Source organism: Aquarana catesbeiana, linkage group LG06 (genome assembly GCF_042186555.1).
Source record: "Aquarana catesbeiana isolate 2022-GZ linkage group LG06, ASM4218655v1, whole genome shotgun sequence".
NCBI classification, from domain to species: Eukaryota; Metazoa; Chordata; class Amphibia; order Anura; family Ranidae; genus Aquarana; species Aquarana catesbeiana.
In genome coordinates this window covers 1143173-1162558 of record NC_133329.1, presented here as the reverse complement: position 1 = coordinate 1162558, position 19386 = coordinate 1143173, and the positions used below count along the sequence as shown (strand labels likewise).

Genomic DNA, 19386 nt, shown 5'->3' with positions numbered 1-19386 from the left:
GAGGGACAGGAGACCATGTTCCTATAACACATCTCAGTGGAGGGACAGGAGACCATGTTCCTATAACACATCTCAGTGGAGGGACAGGAGACCATGTTCCTATAACACATCTCAGTTGAGGGACAGGAGACCATGTTCCTATAACACATCTCAGTTGAGGGACAGGAGACCATGTTCCTATAACACATCTCAGTGGAGGGACAGGAGACCATGTTCCTATAATACATCTCAGTGGAGGGACAGGAGACCATGTTCCTATAACACATCTCAGTGGGGGGACAGAGGACCATGTTCCTATAACACATCTCAGTGGAGGGACAGGAGACCATGTTCCTATAACACATCTCAGTGGAGGGACAGGAGACCATGTTCCTATAACACATCTCAGTTGAGGGACAGGAGACCATGTTCCTATAACACATCTCAGTGGAGGGACAGGAGACCATATTCCTATAACACATCTCAGTGGAGGGACAGGAGACCATATTCCTATAACACATGTCAGTGGAGGGACACATCCCAGTGGAGGGACAGGAGACCATGTTCCCATCATACATCTCAGTGGAGGGACAGGAGACCATGTTCCTATAAACACATGTCAGTGGAGGGACAGATCTCAGTGGAGGGACAGGAGACCATGTTCCTATAACACATGTCAGTGGAGGGACAGGAGACCATGTTCCCATCACTGGTCCCAGGGCAGGGGGCGGGAGGACTGGTCCCAGGGCAGGGGGCGGGAGGACTGGTCCCAGGGCAGGGGGCGGGAGGACTGGTCCCAGGGCAGGGGGCGGGAGGACTGGTCCCAGGGCAGGAGGACATTAGGGTGGATTTACTAATGGCAAACAGTCTGTGCAATTTGCAAGTGTAGATGCTCGAGATCTTCATAAATGAGGGGGAGCTCTGCTGACTTCCAACATCCAATCAAGTGCAAGGAAAAATTATATTTTTTTCCCTTGCATGTGATTGGATATTCTTTGCCTTATCTTGTCTATTGTAAATCTTCTCCCCCCAGATCTCCCTTACAAAGACATCAGAAATTACAGAAATCCTGATTACGGAATAGATAGACAATCATTTTTAATCCACTCTGGACAATCAATCCACTCTGGACAGAAAGTTCTGCACACCTCAATATATGTCTTTAGAATAAAGGGGACCCCGGAGTTACCTGTCCATTGAAGGGGCGCTCCTCACGCTGGCTCTCACTCACTCCAGGATCTTCTGAACTGCCTCCGTCACTTCGCTTTCTCTTCCCTGGGGGGCGCTTCTTGTATGGCTCCTCCAGGTGTGTCGGCTCCACAGAGACATCTCTCTGCAGGAAGAGGAGACAGAGAATTTCACACTAGTAATGCAGATGCTGCATGGCTCCTATATACTGAGACCTCCCGATAGGGGGTGAGCAGAACATGTGATGACCCCGATGGTCACCAGACATGGATGCTCTGAGAGGTGGGGCTGGTAATAGGAGGGCTAGCAGAACATGTGATGACCCCGATGGTCACCAGACTTGGATGTTCTGAGGGGTGGGGTTGGTAACAGGAGGGCGAAAAGAACATGTGATGACCCCCGATGGTCACCAGACATGGATGTTCTGAGGGGTGGGGTTGGTAATAGGACGACGAGCAGAACATGTGATGAGCCCGACACTAACCGGACATGGATGTTCTGAGGGAAGGGGCTGGTAACAGGAGGGCGAAAAGAACATGCGATTACCCCGATGGTCACCAGGTATGGATGTTCTGAAAGGAGGGACGGGTAATAGGAGGGCGAGCAGAACATGTGATGACCCTGTTGATCACTGCACACAGATGTTCTGAGGGGAGGGGCTGGTAATAGGAGTAATGGACTTCACACACTAATCTCCCATCAACCATGAATGGTCTCACAAGACATCTTCTTCTGGCCGGCCCATCACCCCAGCCTCAAGTCACATCTCAAATATGAAGGACGGGATTGTAGGGCTGAGGACACGTGCAGGGAGAGAGCCAAGCCTCCAATATTCTATTCCACCTCTCTCCTCATCACAGAAATGGAAGGTTCCTAAACCCGCCAGTCCTTTTCATTGGCTGGTGGGACAGGAATAGGGACGCAGCAATGGCCTTCTTGTTTTGTAAGGTCCTGGCTATTAGGGTTGCACCGATACTAGTATCGATACCGAGTATTTGCACAAGTATCGGAACTCATACAAAAGCACTGATACCTGAAACCGATACTTTCAGGCTCGGCTCTTTGAGCCGTCAGTGGGTCTCCTCTGTGTTAAAGATGTCCGGAAATTGAATGTTTATTAACAACATTGCTCAGCCCTGAAACATTAAAATAAAAAGAAACATTTTTTCTTTTTGTATCTTTCTGTTTCTTTATCTGCAGATCAAAGGGATGAACAAATGTTCCTGTTTAACCCCTTAATAACCCTTCATTTACTCTAATCAGCCTTAATTAACTCCCTATTCTCCTCCATTTAATTATTATTTGATTGATTTTTTTCTTTTCTTCGCGTCTATTTTATAAACGATAAACAATTAACTTTTTTTTGTTTGCTTTGTTAGTGAATATTTTTACACATTTATATTAAGATATATTTACACATTTCACATTGAAATAGCGCTAAATTTAAAAAAAATCTATTTCATTTGTAAATAACTTTTCAATGCTTTGTACCATCGCTGACAGCTGAAGTGAAAACAAAACAGTTGCGGTCGGTATCGGCGATTACTAAAAAAAAAAGTATCAGTACTCGTAATCATTGTAAAAAGAAATGGTATCGGTGCATCCCTACTGGCTATACCACCCGACCTGGCGATAGTGTGTATCCGGTGCACCAACACCTGGTTCCAGGTAACTAGGCCAGGATTAGGAGGACTTCCCTCAAAAACAATTCACCAATTCCAATCCCAATGTTTCTATCCTGAAATTTCCTGACAGGTTCCCTTTAAGTTCCAACTCCACCCAAAAACGAGATATTCTTCATGGCTGCTGTCAAAGCTGGATGACCTCCTGGCTTCTTCTCCCTCTCCAGGACTACTGTGGTGGAACTTCTCCATGAGAATTATCATCCACTAGAAAGTCAACCTGCATGATGGTATCGCCCCCCAATGGAAAATAAACAACTGTTTAAATTAATAAACAACGCAACTAAAAAACAAGGAAGACTCACCACTGACTAATGAGATCCCTCAAACGCTGCACCAGAGCTACATCTTCACATCCATATTTAATGAGTCCACCAGAGAACAAGTGTCTCCCAAGCAGCTGAACAGACCACCAGCGCGCCCCCCCCCCCCCCAGTGTACTCCAAGCTTTCCAAGCCTCTCACCAGATCTCCAATCCACTTCTACCAAATGGGTCCATTCAAATGTCCAAATCACCAACTGTGCATCTTCTCCTTTCCTTCCCCAACATCTTCCAATGAGGGCTCCACCCACCACCTATGTAACCACTTACCAAATCGCCCAATCAAAACCACCTATCATTCCACTCCAGGTAGGTCAGTGGATTTGCAACCCCCGGTGTTCCTCCTCTCAACTTGAAAGAAAATTGAGGAGGAACGCCGGGGGAAAAGTGAAGAAAGGAGAAGATGCACAGTTGTTGATTTGGACAGTTTGTTGGACCCATTTGGTAGAAGTGGATTGGAGACGGATAGAGGATTGGAAAGCTATCTGAGGGATGATAATCAACTTATATAATCTCCACATCAATACCCACCAACCCCAACATCTACCTCTCTATAACATACAACCACATCACTCCCAACATACCATACCACCGTACCTCATCATCATACCTGGGCCTCTCTATACACACCATACCCCCATCATAACTCTCTATACATACCTCACCATATCACCACACCCGCACCTCTCTATACATACCTCACCATATCACCACACCCGCACATGTCTATACATATTATCCATCTACACACACATCCCTGACCCCCCCACCCCTCCGTCATCCAATCAGTGCCACACCTGCATAGCCTCCAGGCTGCCAAAACTGCTGATACAGAACCCATCGATGAGGTCTTCTTCTCGGATTGCCGTGTTCTCCTCGCCCCTCTTCCGCCGTCTCTTCTTGCGTTGTGGTCGTGGCCAGACTACCGGCTCAGGGCTGGAGGACAAGGAGTTGACAGGAGAAGGACCTCTATGGCGGTTTCTTTGGGCTTTGGAGCGTCGGCGTGGCAGGCGGGGCCCGAGATGGGCTCTAGGCGTATGTTGCAAAGCCTCCATTTGACTCTTTTGGTTTATCCCCCAGGATAAAGCATATCTGCCAGGCAACCAATCAGTAGTGTCCGTTAGCGATGGTGGAGGAAGCCAATGACTGGTCAATAAACACCTAAAAATGTTTGGAGATGGAGCGGAGATAGGGGGGCTGGAGGAGATCACATGTGGAGGGTCAACATCCAATCACATCCCCCGCAGTGCTGCATATGGCCAAACTGGGAAGTGTTATCACCCCTGAGAAGAGGAACCTGAGAGATTAGGACCTGAGAGGAGAGTTGAGGTAGTCACCAGACCAAAGAGAAGACAACCAACTTCCCGAAACACCAAGGATGGGAGCTACAGGGTCCCGAAACACAGAGGATGGGAGGGACAGAGTCCCGAAACACCGAGGATGGGAGCTACAGGGTCCCAAAACACCGAGGATGAGAGCTACATAGTCCTGAAAAACCGAGGATGGGGGGGACAGAGTCCCAAAACACAGAGGATGGGAACTACAGGGTCCCGAAACACAGAGGATGGGGGCCACAGGGTCTCGAAACACCAAGGATGGGGGCCACAGGGTCTCGAAACACCAAGGATGGGGGCTACAAGGTCCCGAAACACCAAGGACGGGGGCTACAAGGTCCCGAAACACAGAGGATGGGGGCCACAGGGTCTCGAAACACCAAGGATGGGGGCTACAGGGTCTCGAAACACCAAGGATGGGGGCCACAGGGTCTCGAAACACCAAGGACGGGGGCCACAGGGTCTCGAAACACCAAGGATGGGGGCTAAAGGGTCTCGAAACACCAAGGATGGGGGCCACAGGGTCTCGAAACACCAAGGATGGGGGCTACAAGGTCCCGAAACACCAAGGACGGGGGCTACAAGGTCCCGAAACACCAAGGACGGGGGCTACAAGGTCCCGAAACACAGAGGATGGGGGCCACAGGGTCTCGAAACACCAAGGATGGGGGCTACAGGGTCTCGAAACACCAAGGATGGGGGCCACAGGGTCTCGAAACACCAAGGATGGGGGCTACAAGGTCCCGAAACACCGAGGATGGGGGCTACAAGGTCCCGAAACACCGAGGATGGGGGCTACAAGGTCCTCCAAACCAAGGCAAGGACCATACACCCTTAAATGTGGGGGCCCCGGGTGGGGGGTGCATAGGGAGTACCTGAGAGAATGGGGGAGGGGTTATGGTGACACCCCCTGATAAAAAGACTTAAAAAAAAAGATATAGAAATTAGATTGGGGGGGGGGCTCCTTAGAGATGAGGAGGTAGAAGGGTTACACTGGGGGGATGGGTGCTGATCCTCTAAATAATGCGGGTGGGGTTATCCGTAGATTGGGGGGGTCCTCTATAAAATAGGGGCGGGGTTATCGGTAATATTTGGGGGGTTTGTCTATAATGGGGGAGGGGTGATGATAAATATATATTGGGGGGAGGGGTGATATTTGGGGGATGTTCTATAGTGGGGGGTCCAATCCTCTATATCATGGGGGGGGAGGGGTTATTATATAAATATTGGAGGGGGAGGGGATGCTCTCCGGTACTATGGAGGGGGAGGGGATATATATATATTAGTGGGGGAGGGGATATCTATATTTGAGGGGGGGAGGGGACGCTCTCCGGTACTATGGAGGGGGGGAGGGGATATATATATATATTAGTGGGGGAGGGGATATATATATATTGGTGGGGGGGGGGAGGGGGCGCTCTCCGGTACTATGGAGGGGGGGGAGGGGTGTATACGCCGATCCTCGGTGGGGGCGGGTCGGTGTTTCTCTCGGTGCCGGTCTCAGGCTCCTCCTCCCCCCGGTAGTCTCTCTCGGTCTCTCTCTCCGTCTCCCCCGGCCCTCTCCTCGGTCTCCGGTCTTTTCCCTTTCTCTTCAGGCTCCGCCTACCTGACGCGACGTACTGCGTGCCTACCGCGGGATGACGTCACACGCAGGGAACGGAGGAAAGCGGCGTGTTCTATCAGAGTACTGGTGTCCTACCCATCAGAATAGATAACGGAAGTGACGTTCCGTCGCCGCCATCTTCCTACACCCAGCACTCCTCTATAGTAAGGATACACTGAGAAGGGGAAAGCGGACATCTTGGTACACCCACCGGAGTTTTGCATTTTTCACTTATTTATAACAGTAAAGTGAGTTTATATAGTGAAATACAAAATAATACGGGACTGAGAACTCCGTCTGACTGGTTAGATCTTGAATTTTGAAAGCAGCAGCAAGCCTGATCATCTCACAGGTTTGCTAATCTGACAGAAGTTCGCTGCTTTTAAAATTCAACCTCTAACCAGTCAGACGAAGTTCTCAGTCCCGTATTATTTTGTATTTCACTATATAAACTCACTTTACTGTTATAAATAAGTGTAAAATGCAAAACTCCGGTGGGTGTAACAAGATGTCCGCTTTCCCCTTCCCGGAGTATCCTTACTGTGGACGGGTGTAGCAAGATGGCGGCATCAGAACGTCACTTAAAATTTCTGACGGGTTGCCTAATCTGATGGAACAGCAGCAGCGGAGTCTGACATTTCACACTTATTTTTTTTACCACAAAACGGCCCCCCTATTGTGATATATTGTGATATATTGTGATATACAGGATTTAGAAACCTGTCAGACTGTTTTATGTTGAGTTCTATAAGCAGTGACAAGTCTGCTGATCTGACAGAACACGGCTGCTTTTACAATTTAACATCAAAACCGCGTCACTGAGATCTAAATCTTCTATGTCACAATATAACGTCCGTTTTGTGGTAAAAATAAGTGTGAAATGCCAAACTCTGCTGGGTGTAAAAAGATGTCCGCTGCCACCTTTTGACTGTAGGCTTAGTGTGGCCGAGTGCGGGGTGTACCAAGATGGCCGCAACAAAACGTCACTTCCGTTACCTATTCTGATGAGTAGTAGTATTCTGATAGAACAGGTGCCATCTTGTGGTGGAGAAATCTTTGCGGACCCCCCCCCCCCCCTCATGCCAGAGCCCTGGACTTCAGAAAAATGTCCGACAGTGGGTGGAGCCTGAAAGAGGAGTACACTGAGAATAATTCTTTCTCCATAGAACTCCCAGTATTTATACATGGAGATCATATCCCCCTTATGTATTTATACATGGAGATCATATCCCCCTTATGTATTTATACATGGAGATCATATCCCCCCTTATGTATTTATACATGGTGATCATATCCCCCTTATGTATTTATACATGGAGATCATATCCCCCCTTATGTATTTATACATGGAGATCATATCCCCCCCCTTATGTATTTATACATGGAGATCATATCCCCCTTATGTATTATACATGGAGATCCTATCCCCCCCTTATATATTTATACATGGAGATCATATCCCCCCTTATGTATTTATACATGGAGATCATATCCCCCTTATGTATTTATACATGGAGATCATATCCCCCCTTATGTATTTATACATGGTGATCATATCCCCCCTTATGTATTTATACATGGAGATCATATCCCCCTTATGTATTTATACATGGAGATCATATCCATCCCTATGTATTTATACATGGTGATCATATCCCCCTTATGTATTTATACATGGAGATCATATCCCCCCTTATGTATTTATACATGGAGATCATATCCCCCCTTATGTATTTATACATGGAGATCATATCCCCCCCTATGTATTTATACATGGAGATCATATCCCCCTTATGTATTTATACATGGTGATCATATCCCCCCTTATGTATTTATACATGGAGATCATATCCCCCCTTATATATTTATACATGGAGATCATATCCCCCCTTATGTATTTATACATGGAGATCATATCCCCCCTTATGTATTTATACATGGAGATCATATCCCCCCTTATGTATTTATACATGGAGATCATATCCCCCCTTATATATTTATACATGGAGATCATATCCCCCCCTATGTATTTATACATGGAGATCATATCCCCCCCTTATGTATTTATACATGGAGATCATATCCCCCCTTATGTATTTATACATGGTGATCATATCCCCCCCTATGTATTTATACATGGAGATCATATCCCCCCCTTATGTATTTATACATGGAGATCATATCCCCCCTTATGTATTTATACATGGTGATCATATCCCCCCTTATGTATTTATACATGGAGATCATATCCCCCCTTATGTATTTATACATGGTGATCATATCCCCCTTATGTATTTATACATGGAGATCATATCCCCCCTTATGTATTTATACATGGAGATCATATCCCCCCTTATGTATTTATACATGGAGATCATATCCCCCCTTATGTATTTATACATGGAGATCATATCCCCCCTTATGTATTTATACATGGAGATCATATCCCCCCTTATGTATTTATACATGGAGATCATATCCCCCCTTATGTATTTATACATGGAGATCATATCCCCCCCTTATGTATTTATACATGGAGATCATATCCCCCTTATGTATTTATACATGGAGATCATATCCCCCCTTATGTATTTATACATGGAGATCATATCCCCCTTATGTATTTATACATGGAGATCATATCCCTCCTTATGTATTTATACATGGAGATCATATCCCCCTTATATATTTATACATGGAGATCATATCCCCCCCCTATGTATTTATACATGGAGATCATATCCCCCCCTTATGTATTTATACATGGAGATCATATCCCCCCCCATGTATTTATACATGGAGATCATATCCCCCTTATGTATTTATACATGGAGATCACATCCCCCTTATATATTTATACATGGAGATCATATCCCCCCTTATGTATTTATACATGGAGATCATATCCCCCCTTATATATTTATACATGGAGATCATATCCCCCCTTATATATTTATACATGGTGATCATATCCCCCCCTATGTATTTATACATGGAGATCATATCCCCCTTATATATTTATACATGGTGATCATATCCCCCCTTATGTATTTATACATGGTGATCATATCCCCCCCTATGTATTTATACATGGAGATCATATCCCCCCCTATGTATTTATACATGGAGATCATATCCCCCTTATGTATTTATACATGGAGATCATATCCCCCCTATGTATTTATACATGGAGATCATATCCCCCTTATGTATTTATACATGGAGATCATATCCCCCCTATGTATTTATACATGGAGATCATATCCCCCTTATGTATTTATACATGGAGATCATATCCCCCCTTATGTATTTATACATGGAGATCATATCCCCCCCCTTATGTATTTATACATGGAGATCATATCCCCCCTTATGTATTTATACATGGAGATCATATCCCCCTTATGTATTTATACATGGAGATCATATCCCCCCTTATGTATTTATACATGGTGATCATATCCCCCTTATGTATTTATACATGGAGATCATATCCCCCCTTATGTATTTATACATGGAGATCATATCCCCCTTATGTATTTATACATGGAGATCATATCCCCCCTTATGTATTTATACATGGAGATCATATCCCCCCTTATGTATTTATACATGGAGATCATATCCCCCCCTTATGTATTTATACATGGAGATCATATCCCCCCTTATATATTTATACATGGAGATCATATCCCCCCCCTTATGTATTTATACATGGAGATCATATCCCCCCCTTATGTATTTATACATGGAGATCATATCCCCCCTTATGTATTTATACATGGAGATCATATCCCCCTTATGTATTTATACATGGAGATCATATCCCCCCTTATGTATTTATACATGGAGATCATATCCCCCCTTATATATTTATACATGGAGATCATATCTCCCCCCGTTTGTGCAGCGCTTTACAACATGAGAGCAGACAAAAGAGCTATAATACAGGAGTAAGCAGAGGGCTCTGATCCTGAGAGCTTACAATCAAAAGGGGGTGGGGATCAAGTGATACAAATGGTAATAACTGTGGGGGATGGGCTGAAGGAGAAAATAAAAATCCAGTTGTTAGCTAGGGAGTTCCATAGGATGGAAGAGGCTCTGGAGAAGTCCTGGAGGAGAGCATTGAGGAGGTGATGAGGGAACTAGAGCTCAGGAGGTCCTGGAAGGAAGAAGGAGAACAATTAGGTCGTTTTTTTGTGACTAGGGTAGTGATGTAGCTGGGGGCAAGGTTATTGATGGCTTTGTAAGTTGTTGTTACCATCTTGAATGTAATATTCTGTAGTTGGAGATCAGTCTCCATTTAGTGTCCTCCATCCTTCTCTACCAATCCCTCCACTGGTCTCCATTTAGTGTCCTCCATCCTTCTCTACCAATCCCTCCACTGGTCTCCATTTAGTGTCCTCCATCCTTCTCTACCAATCCCTCCACTGGTCTCCATTCAGTGTCCTCCACCCCTCTCTACCAATCCCTCCACTGGTCTCCATTCAGTGTCCTCCACCCCTCTCTACCAATCCCTCCACTATTTTTCATTTAGGGTCCTCCACCCCTCTCTACCAATCCCTCCACTGGTCTCCATTCAGTGTCCTCCACCCCTCTCTACCAATCCCTTCACTGGTCTCCATTCAGTGTCCTCCACCCCTCTCTACCAATCCCTCCACTGGTCTCCATTCAGTGTCCTCCACCCCTCTCTACCAATCCCTCCACTGGTCTCCATTCAGTGTCCTCCACCCCTCTCTACCAATCCCTCCACTGGTCTCCATTCAGTGTCCTCCACCCCTCTCTACCAATCCTTCCACTGGTCTCAATTCAGTGTCCTCCACCCCTCTCTACCAATCCCTCCACTGGCCTCCACTCAGTGTCCTCCACCCCTCTCTGCCAATCCCTCCACTGGCCTCCATTCAGTGTCCTCCACCCCTCTCTGCCAATCCCTCCACTGGTCTCCATTCAGTGTCCTCCACCCCTCTCTGCCAATCTCTCCACTGACCTCCATTCAGTGTCCCCCACCCCTCTCTACCAATCCCTCCACTGACCTCCATTCAGTGTCCCCCACCCCTCTCTACCAATCCCTCCACTGGTCTCCATTCAGTGTCCTCCACCCCTCTCTACCAATCCCTCCACTGACCTCCATTCAGTGTCCTCCACCCCTCTCTACCAATCCCTCCACTGACCTCCATTCAGTGTCCCCCACCACTCTCTGCCAATCCCTCCACTGGTCTCCATTCAGTGTCCTCCACCCCGCTCTACCAATCCCTCCACTGGTCTCCATTCAGTGTCCTCCACCCCTCTCTACCAATCCCTCCACTGGTCTCCATTCAGTGTCCTCCACCCCTCTCTACCAATCCCTCCACTGGTCTCCATTTAGTGTCCTCCATCCTTCTCTACCAATCCCTCCACTGGTCTCCATTTAGTGTCCTCCATCCTTCTCTACCAATCCCTCCACTGGTCTCCATTTAGTGTCCTCCACCCCTCTCTACCAATCCCTCCACTGGTCTCCATTCAGTGTCCTCCACCCCTCTCTGCCAATCCCTCCACTGGTCTCCATTCAGTGTCCTCCACCCCGCTCTACCAATCCCTCCACTGGTCTCCATTCAGTGTCCTCCACCCCTCTCTACCAATCCCTCCACTGGTCTCCATTCAGTGTCCTCCACCCCTCTCTACCAATCCCTCCACTGGTCTCCATTTAGTGTCCTCCATCCTTCTCTACCAATCCCTCCACTGGTCTCCATTTAGTGTCCTCCATCCTTCTCTACCAATCCCTCCACTGGTCTCCATTTAGTGTCCTCCATCCTTCTCTACCAATCCCTCCACTGGTCTCCATTCAGTGTCCTCCACCCCTCTCTACCAATCCCTCCACTGGTCTCCATTCAGTGTCCTCCACCCCTCTCTACCAATCCCTCCACTATTTTTCATTTAGGGTCCTCCACCCCTCTCTACCAATCCCTCCACTGGTCTCCATTCAGTGTCCTCCACCCCTCTCTACCAATCCCTTCACTGGTCTCCATTCAGTGTCCTCCACCCCTCTCTACCAATCCCTCCACTGGTCTCCATTCAGTGTCCTCCACCCCTCTCTACCAATCCCTCCACTGGTCTCCATTCAGTGTCCTCCACCCCTCTCTACCAATCCCTCCACTGGTCTCCATTCAGTGTCCTCCACCCCTCTCTACCAATCCTTCCACTGGTCTCAATTCAGTGTCCTCCACCCCTCTCTACCAATCCCTCCACTGGCCTCCACTCAGTGTCCTCCACCCCTCTCTGCCAATCCCTCCACTGGTCTCCATTCAGTGTCCTCCACCCCTCTCTGCCAATCCCTCCACTGGTCTCCATTCAGTGTCCTCCACCCCTCTCTGCCAATCTCTCCACTGACCTCCATTCAGTGTCCCCCACCCCTCTCTACCAATCCCTCCACTGACCTCCATTCAGTGTCCCCCACCCCTCTCTACCAATCCCTCCACTGGTCTCCATTCAGTGTCCTCCACCCCTCTCTACCAATCCCTCCACTGACCTCCATTCAGTGTCCTCCACCCCTCTCTACCAATCCCTCCACTGACCTCCATTCAGTGTCCCCCACCACTCTCTGCCAATCCCTCCACTGGTCTCCATTCAGTGTCCTCCACCCCGCTCTACCAATCCCTCCACTGGTCTCCATTCAGTGTCCTCCACCCCTCTCTACCAATCCCTCCACTGGTCTCCATTCAGTGTCCTCCACCCCTCTCTACCAATCCCTCCACTGGTCTCCATTCAGTGTCCTCCACCCCTCTCTACCAATCCCTCCACTGGTCACCATTCAGTGTCCTCCACCCCTCTCTGCCAATCCCTCCACTGGTCTCCATTCAGTGTCCTCCACCCCTCTCTACCAATCCCTTCACTGGTCTCCATTCAGTGTCCTCCACCCCTCTCTACCAATCCCTCCACTGGTCTCCATTCAGTGTCCTCCACCCCTCTCTACCAATCCCTCCACTGGTCTCCATTCAGTGTCCTCCACCCCTCTCTACCAATCTCTCCACTGACCTCCATTCAGTGTCCCCCACCCCTCTCTACCGATCCCTCCACTGGTCTCCATTCAGTGTCCTCCACCCCTCTCTACCGATCCCTCCACTGACCTCCATTCAGTGTCCCCCACCACTCTCTGCCAATCCCTCCACTGGTCTCCATTCAGTGTCCTCCACCCCGCTCTACCAATCCCTCCACTGGTCTCCATTCAGTGTCCTCCACCCCTCTCTACCAATCCCTCCACTGACCTCCATTCAGTGTCCTCCACCTCTCTCTACCAATCCCTCCACTGGTCTCCATTCAGTGTCCTCTACCTCTCTCTACCAATCCCTCCACTGGTCTCCATTCAGTGTCCTCCACCCCTCTCTACCAATCCCTCCACTGGTCTCCATTCAGTGTCCTCCACCCCTCTCTACCAATCCCTCCACTGACCTCCATTCAGTGTCCTCCACCCCTCTCTGCCAATCCCTCCACTGGCCTCAATTCAGTGTCCCCCACCCCTCTCTACCAATCCCTCCACTATTCTTCATTTAGGGTCCTCCACCCCTCTCTACCAATCCCTCCACTGGCCTCCATTTAGTGTCCTCCATCCCTCTCTACCAATCCCTCCACTGACCTCCATTCAGTGTCCTCCACCCCTCTCTGCCAATCCCTCCACTGACCTTCATTCAGTGTCCTCCACCTCTCTCTACCAATCCCTCCACTGGTCTCCATTCAGTGTCCTCCACCCCTCTCTACCAATCCTTTCACTGGTCACCATTCAGTGTCCTCCACCCCTCTCTACCAATCCCTCCACTGGTCTCCATTTAGTGTCCTCCAACCCTCTCTACCAATCCCTCCACTGGTCTCCATTCAGTGTCCACCACCCCTCTCTGCCAATCCCTCCACTGACCTCCATTCAGTGTCCTCCAACCATCTCTATCAATCCCTCCACTGGTCTCCACTCCGTGTCCTCCACCCCTCTCTACCAATCCCTCCACTGGTCTCCATTCAGTGTCCTCCACCCCTCTCTGCCAATCCCTCCGCTGGTCTCCATTAGGTGTCCTCCACCCCTCTCTGCCAATCCCTCCACTGACCTCCATTCAGTGTCCTCCAACCCTCTCTATCAATCCCTCCACTGGTCTCCACTCAGTGTCCTCCACCCCTCTCTACCAATCCCTCCACTGGTCTCCATTCAGTGTCCTCCACCCCTCTGCCAATCCTTCCACTGGTCTTCATTCAGTGTCCTCCACCCCTCTCTTCCAATCCCTCCACTGGTCTCCATTCAGTGTCCTCCACCCCTCTCTGCCAATCCCTCCACTGGTCTCCATTCAGTGTCCTCCATCCCTCTCTACCAATCCCTCCACTGGTCTCCATTCAGTGTCCTCCACCCCTCTCTACCAATCCCTCCACTGGTCTCCATTCAGTGTCCTCCAACCCTCTCTATCAATCCCTCCACTGGTCTCCATTCAGTGTCCACCACCCCTCTCTGCCAATCCCTCCACTGGTCTCCATTCAGAGTCCTCCACCCCTCTCTGCCAATCCCTCCGCTGGTCTCCATTCAGTGTCCTCCGCCCCTCTCTACCAATCCCTCCGCTGGTCTCCATTCAGTGTCTTCCACCCCTCTCTACCAATCCCTCCACTGGTCTCCATTCAGTGTCCTCCACCCCTCTCTACCAATCCCTCCACTGGTCTCCATTCAGTGTCCTCCACCCCTCTCTGCCAATCCCTCCACTGGTCTCCATTCAGTGTCCTCCACCCCTCTCTACCAATCCCTCCACTGGTCTCCATTCAGTGTCCTCTACCCCTCTCTGCCAAGCCCTCCACTGGTCTCCATTCAAGGTGGTTGGTCACAGTGAGGTGGTCGCTCAGTCAGTTGTAGACCAGACGTTCAAGGAGTGTGGAGGAAAGGGGGAGCAAGGAGATGGGGCGTAGGCTAAGATCAGTGGGGTCCAGTGAGGGCTTTTTAAGCATAGGGGTGACTAGTGCATGTTTTAGAGAGTTTGTGGAAGATGCCAGAAGAGAGGGAGAGGTTGAAGATGTGAGTTAAAGAGTGTAAAATAGAGTCAGAGGGTGAGCGTAGCATCATTAATATCATTCCACATAGCACCAGAAAGGAAAACTAGGCACAATATTTATTAGCAAACAAAACGGAAGTTGCAAATACAGTATATACATAATACAGTATATCCAGAGTCTGCAAAAAGCAGCACCACACACTAGACCTCTGAATATCTCCAAATCAATGTTTGTACACTACCACTTCAACCGGCTCGGGAGATAGACTTCTACCACTTCAACCGGCCAAAGGAGATAGACGACTACCACTTCAACCGGCCAAAGGAGATAGACGACTACCACTTCAACCGGCCAAAGGAGATCGACTACACTTCAACTGACTCCGGTAGATGGACGACTACCACTTCAACCGGCCAAAGGAGATAGAGATCTACCACTTCAACTGGCCCCGGGAGATGGACGACTTCCACTTCATTTGGCACCATGAAACAGATGACTACCACTTTAACCGGCCTTGGGAGATAGACGACCACTTTAATCAACCCAGGAAAACAGATGACTACAACATACTGCAAGTCGATCCCAGGAGACAGATGACCAAAATATTAACCGGTCCCAGGAGTATGATAACTACAACATAACCTGGCCCCATGAGACTGATAACTACAATACAAGCCGGACCTGGGAAACCAAGAACTACCACCTTCCATCAGCCCAGTACAACATAACTACAACATGAGCCGGCCTCGGTAGATAGTTAACAACCACTCCAACAGCCCAGGAAATCAGATGACTATAACATAAGCTGACCCCGGTGATGGAGTAGTACAGCATAAGACATCCCTGGAAGATAGATGACAACATAAGCTGGTCCTGGGAGACAGAGGTCTACCACATAAGGCAGCCCAGAAAAACAGAAGACTACAGAGCAAGTCTTCCCAGGGAGATAGATGATGACATAAGCCAGTGTCGGGAGACAGAGGACTAACACATAAGCTGGCCCCAGGTGATAGATGACTACCACATAAACTGGGCCAGGAAAACAGATGACCACCACAGAAGCCGGCCGTGGGAGATAAATGACAACATAAGGCAGTCCTGGCAGAGATATAAAGGCATTGATCACGGTGGTATCATCTAGTTCAGCTCCATCTCCTCTTGTAGTTCAACCTCCAGCTGGTCCAGTTTGTGCTGCAGTAACAATTCAGAATTCACGCTTCCTTTGTTGTCCACACAGCTTCGGGTGCGTCCACCTCCTCGCCCTTTCTTTTTCTTTCTGCGTGGGGCGCTGCTGTTCTTAAATACCATAATTCTTCGCAGAGGGCGTTGGCTTGTAAGGATGAGAGTACCGCCCTTCATTACTGGCTCTTCAAATATGGTTTCAAATTTTCTGTATGGAGGGAAGAGACAAAGATCATTCCACCACATAACAGCAATAAATCAGTCCATCTCTTCTGCTGCTTCTTCCAAACTTCTCTAAACTGGAACTGTCATGGTAACTGAGCTCACATCCCTCATCCCTCCCTGTCTGCCCCGGTGACTGGGCTCACATCCCTCATCCCTCCCTGTCTGCCCCGGTGACTGGGCTCACATCCCTCATCCTTCCCTGTCTGCCCCGGTGACTGGGCTCACATCCCTCATCCTTCCCTGTCTGCCCCGGTGACTGGGCTCACATCCCTCATCCTTCCCTGTCTGCCCCGGTGACTGGGCTCACATCCCTCACCCTTCCCTGTCTGCCCCGGTGACTGGGCTCACATCCCTCATCCTTCCCTGTCTGCTCCGGTGACTGGGCTCACATCCCTCACCCTTCACTGTCTACCCCGGTGACTGGACTCACATCCCTCATCCTCCCCTGTCTGCTCCGGTGACTGGGCTCACATCCCTCATCCTTCCCTGTCTGCTCCGGTGACTGGGCTCACATCCCTCATCCTTCCTTGTCTGCCCCGGTGACTGGGCTCACATCCCTCATCCTTCCCTGTCTGCCCCGGTGACTGGGCTCACATCCCTCATCCTCCCCTGTCTGCCCCGGTGACTGGGCTCACATCCCTCATCCTTCACTGTCTGCCCCGGTGACTGGGCTCACATCCCTCATCCTTCCCTGTCTGCTCCGGTGACTGGGCTCACAACCCTCATCCTTCCCTGTCTGCTCCGGTGACTGAGCTCACATCCCTCACCCTTCACTGTCTGCTCCGGTGACTGGGCTCACATCCCTCACCCTTCACTGTCTGCTCCGGTGACTGGGCTCACATCCCTCATCCTTCACTGTCTGCCCCGGTGACTGGACTCACATCCCTCATCCTTCACTGTCTGCCCCGGTGACTGGGCTCACATCCCTCATCCTTCCCTGTCTGCCCCGGTGACTGGGCTCACATCCCTCATCCTTCCCTGTCTGCCCCGGTGACTGGACTCACATCCCTCATCCTTCCCTGTCTGCCCCGGTGACTGGGCTCACATCCCTCATCCTTCACTGTCTGCCCCGGTGACTGGGCTCACATCCCTCATCCTTCCCTGTCTGCCCCGGTGACTGGGCTCACATCCCTCATCCTTCACTGTCTGCCCCGGTGACTGGGCTCACATCCCTCATCCTTCACTGTCTGCCCCGGTGACTGGGCTCACATCCCTCATCCTTCACTGTCTGCCCCGGTGACTGGACTCACATCCCTCATCCTTCACTGTCTGCCCCGGTGACTGGGCTCACATCCCTCATCCTTGACTGTCTGCCCCGGTGACTGGGCTCACATCCCTCACCCTTCCCTGTCTGCCCCGGTGACTGGGCTCACATCCCTCATCCTTCCCTGTCTGCCCCGGTGACTGGGCTCACATCCCTCATCCTTCACTGTCTGCCCCGGTGACTGGGCTCACATCCCTCATCCCTCCCTGTCTGCCCCGGTGACTGGGCTCACATCCCTCATCCTTCACTGTCTGCTCCGGTGACTGGGCTCACATCCCTCATCCTTCCCTGTCTGCCCCGGTGACTGGGCTCACATCCCTCACCCTTCCCTGTCTGCCCCGGTGACTGGGCTCACATCCCTCATCCTTCCCTGTCTGCTCCGGTGACTGGACTCACATCCCTCATCCTTCCCTGTCTGCTCCGGTGACTGGACTCACATCCCTCATCCCTCCCTGTCTGCTCCGGTGACTGGACTCACATCCCTCATCCTTCCCTGTCTGCTCCGGTGACTGGGCTCACATCCCTCATCCCTCCCTGTCTGCCCCGGTGACTGGGCTCACATCCCTCATCCTTCCCTGTCTGCCCCGGTGACTGGACTCACATCCCTCATCCTTCCCTGTCTGCTCCGGTGACTGGGCTCACATCCCTCACCCCTCCCTGTCTGCCCCGGTGACTGGGCTCACATCCCTCTTCCTTCCCTGTCTGCTCCGGTGACTGAGCTCACATCCCTCATCCTTCCCTGTCTGCCCCGGTGACTGGGCTCACAACCCTCATCCTTCCCTGTCTGCCCCGGTGACTGGGCTCACATCCCTCTTCCTTCCCTGTCTGCCCCGGTGACTGGGCTCACATCCCTCATCCTTCACTGTCTGCCCCGGTGACTGGGCTCACATCCCTCTTCCTTCCCTGTCTGCTCCGGTGACTGAGCTCACATCCCTCATCCTTCCCTGTCTGCTCCGGTGACTGGGCTCACATCCCTCATCCCTCCCTGTCTGCCCCGGTGACTGGGCTCACAACCCTCATCCTTCCCTTTCTGCCCCGGTGACTGGGCTCACAACCCTCATCCTTTCCTGTCTGCCCCGGTGACTGGGCTCACATCCCTCATCCTTCCCTGTCTGCCCCGGTGACTGGGCTCACAACCCTCATCCTTCCCTGTCTGCCCCGGTGACTGGGCTCACATCCCTCTTCCTTCCCTGTCTGCCCCGGTGACTGGGCTCACATCCCTCATCCTTCACTGTCTGCCCCGGTGACTGAGCTCACATCCCTCATCCTTCCCTGTCTGCCCCGGTGACTGGGCTCACATCCCTCTTCCTTCCCTGCCTGCCCCGGTGACTGGGCTCACATCCCTCATCCTTCACTGTCTGCCCCGGTGACTGGGCTCACATCCCTCTTCCTTCCCCGTCTGCTCCGGTGACTGAGCTCACATCCCTCATCCTTCCCTGTCTGCCCCGGTGACTGGGCTCACATCCCTCTTCCTTCCCCGTCTGCTCCGGTGACTGAGCTCACATCCCTCATCCTTCCCTGTCTGCTCCGGTGACTGGGCTCACATCCCTCATCCCTCCCTGTCTGCCCCGGTGACTGGGCTCACAACCCTCATCCTTCCCTATCTGCCCCGGTGA

The 19386-nt window shown here is 50.5% G+C and overlaps 2 protein-coding genes across 6 annotated transcripts in view; both read right to left on the bottom strand.

Annotated features, from left to right (window-relative positions):
- Nucleotides 1–5453, bottom strand: part of FBRS (fibrosin) — a 28333-nt gene extending 22880 nt beyond the window's left edge. For all 5 annotated transcript variants that reach the window (XM_073635267.1, XM_073635270.1, XM_073635269.1 and 2 more), the window contains exons 1-2: nucleotides 3969–5453; nucleotides 1169–1312 (exon numbers count right to left, since the gene is read on the bottom strand). In XM_073635267.1, coding sequence (XP_073491368.1) covers nucleotides 1169–1312; nucleotides 3969–4226 — 402 coding nt within the window. In that variant the 5' untranslated portion in view covers nucleotides 4227–5453. The remainder of the gene's footprint in view (nucleotides 1–1168; nucleotides 1313–3968) is intronic.
- A 9744-nt stretch (nucleotides 5454–15197) lies between these two features.
- PRR14 (proline rich 14) overlaps nucleotides 15198–19386 on the bottom strand; it is a gene marked incomplete in the record, with an annotated part of 38730 nt that continues 34541 nt past the window's right edge. The window contains 1 exon segment of the mRNA XM_073635273.1: nucleotides 15198–16489. Coding sequence (XP_073491374.1) covers nucleotides 16237–16489 — 253 coding nt within the window.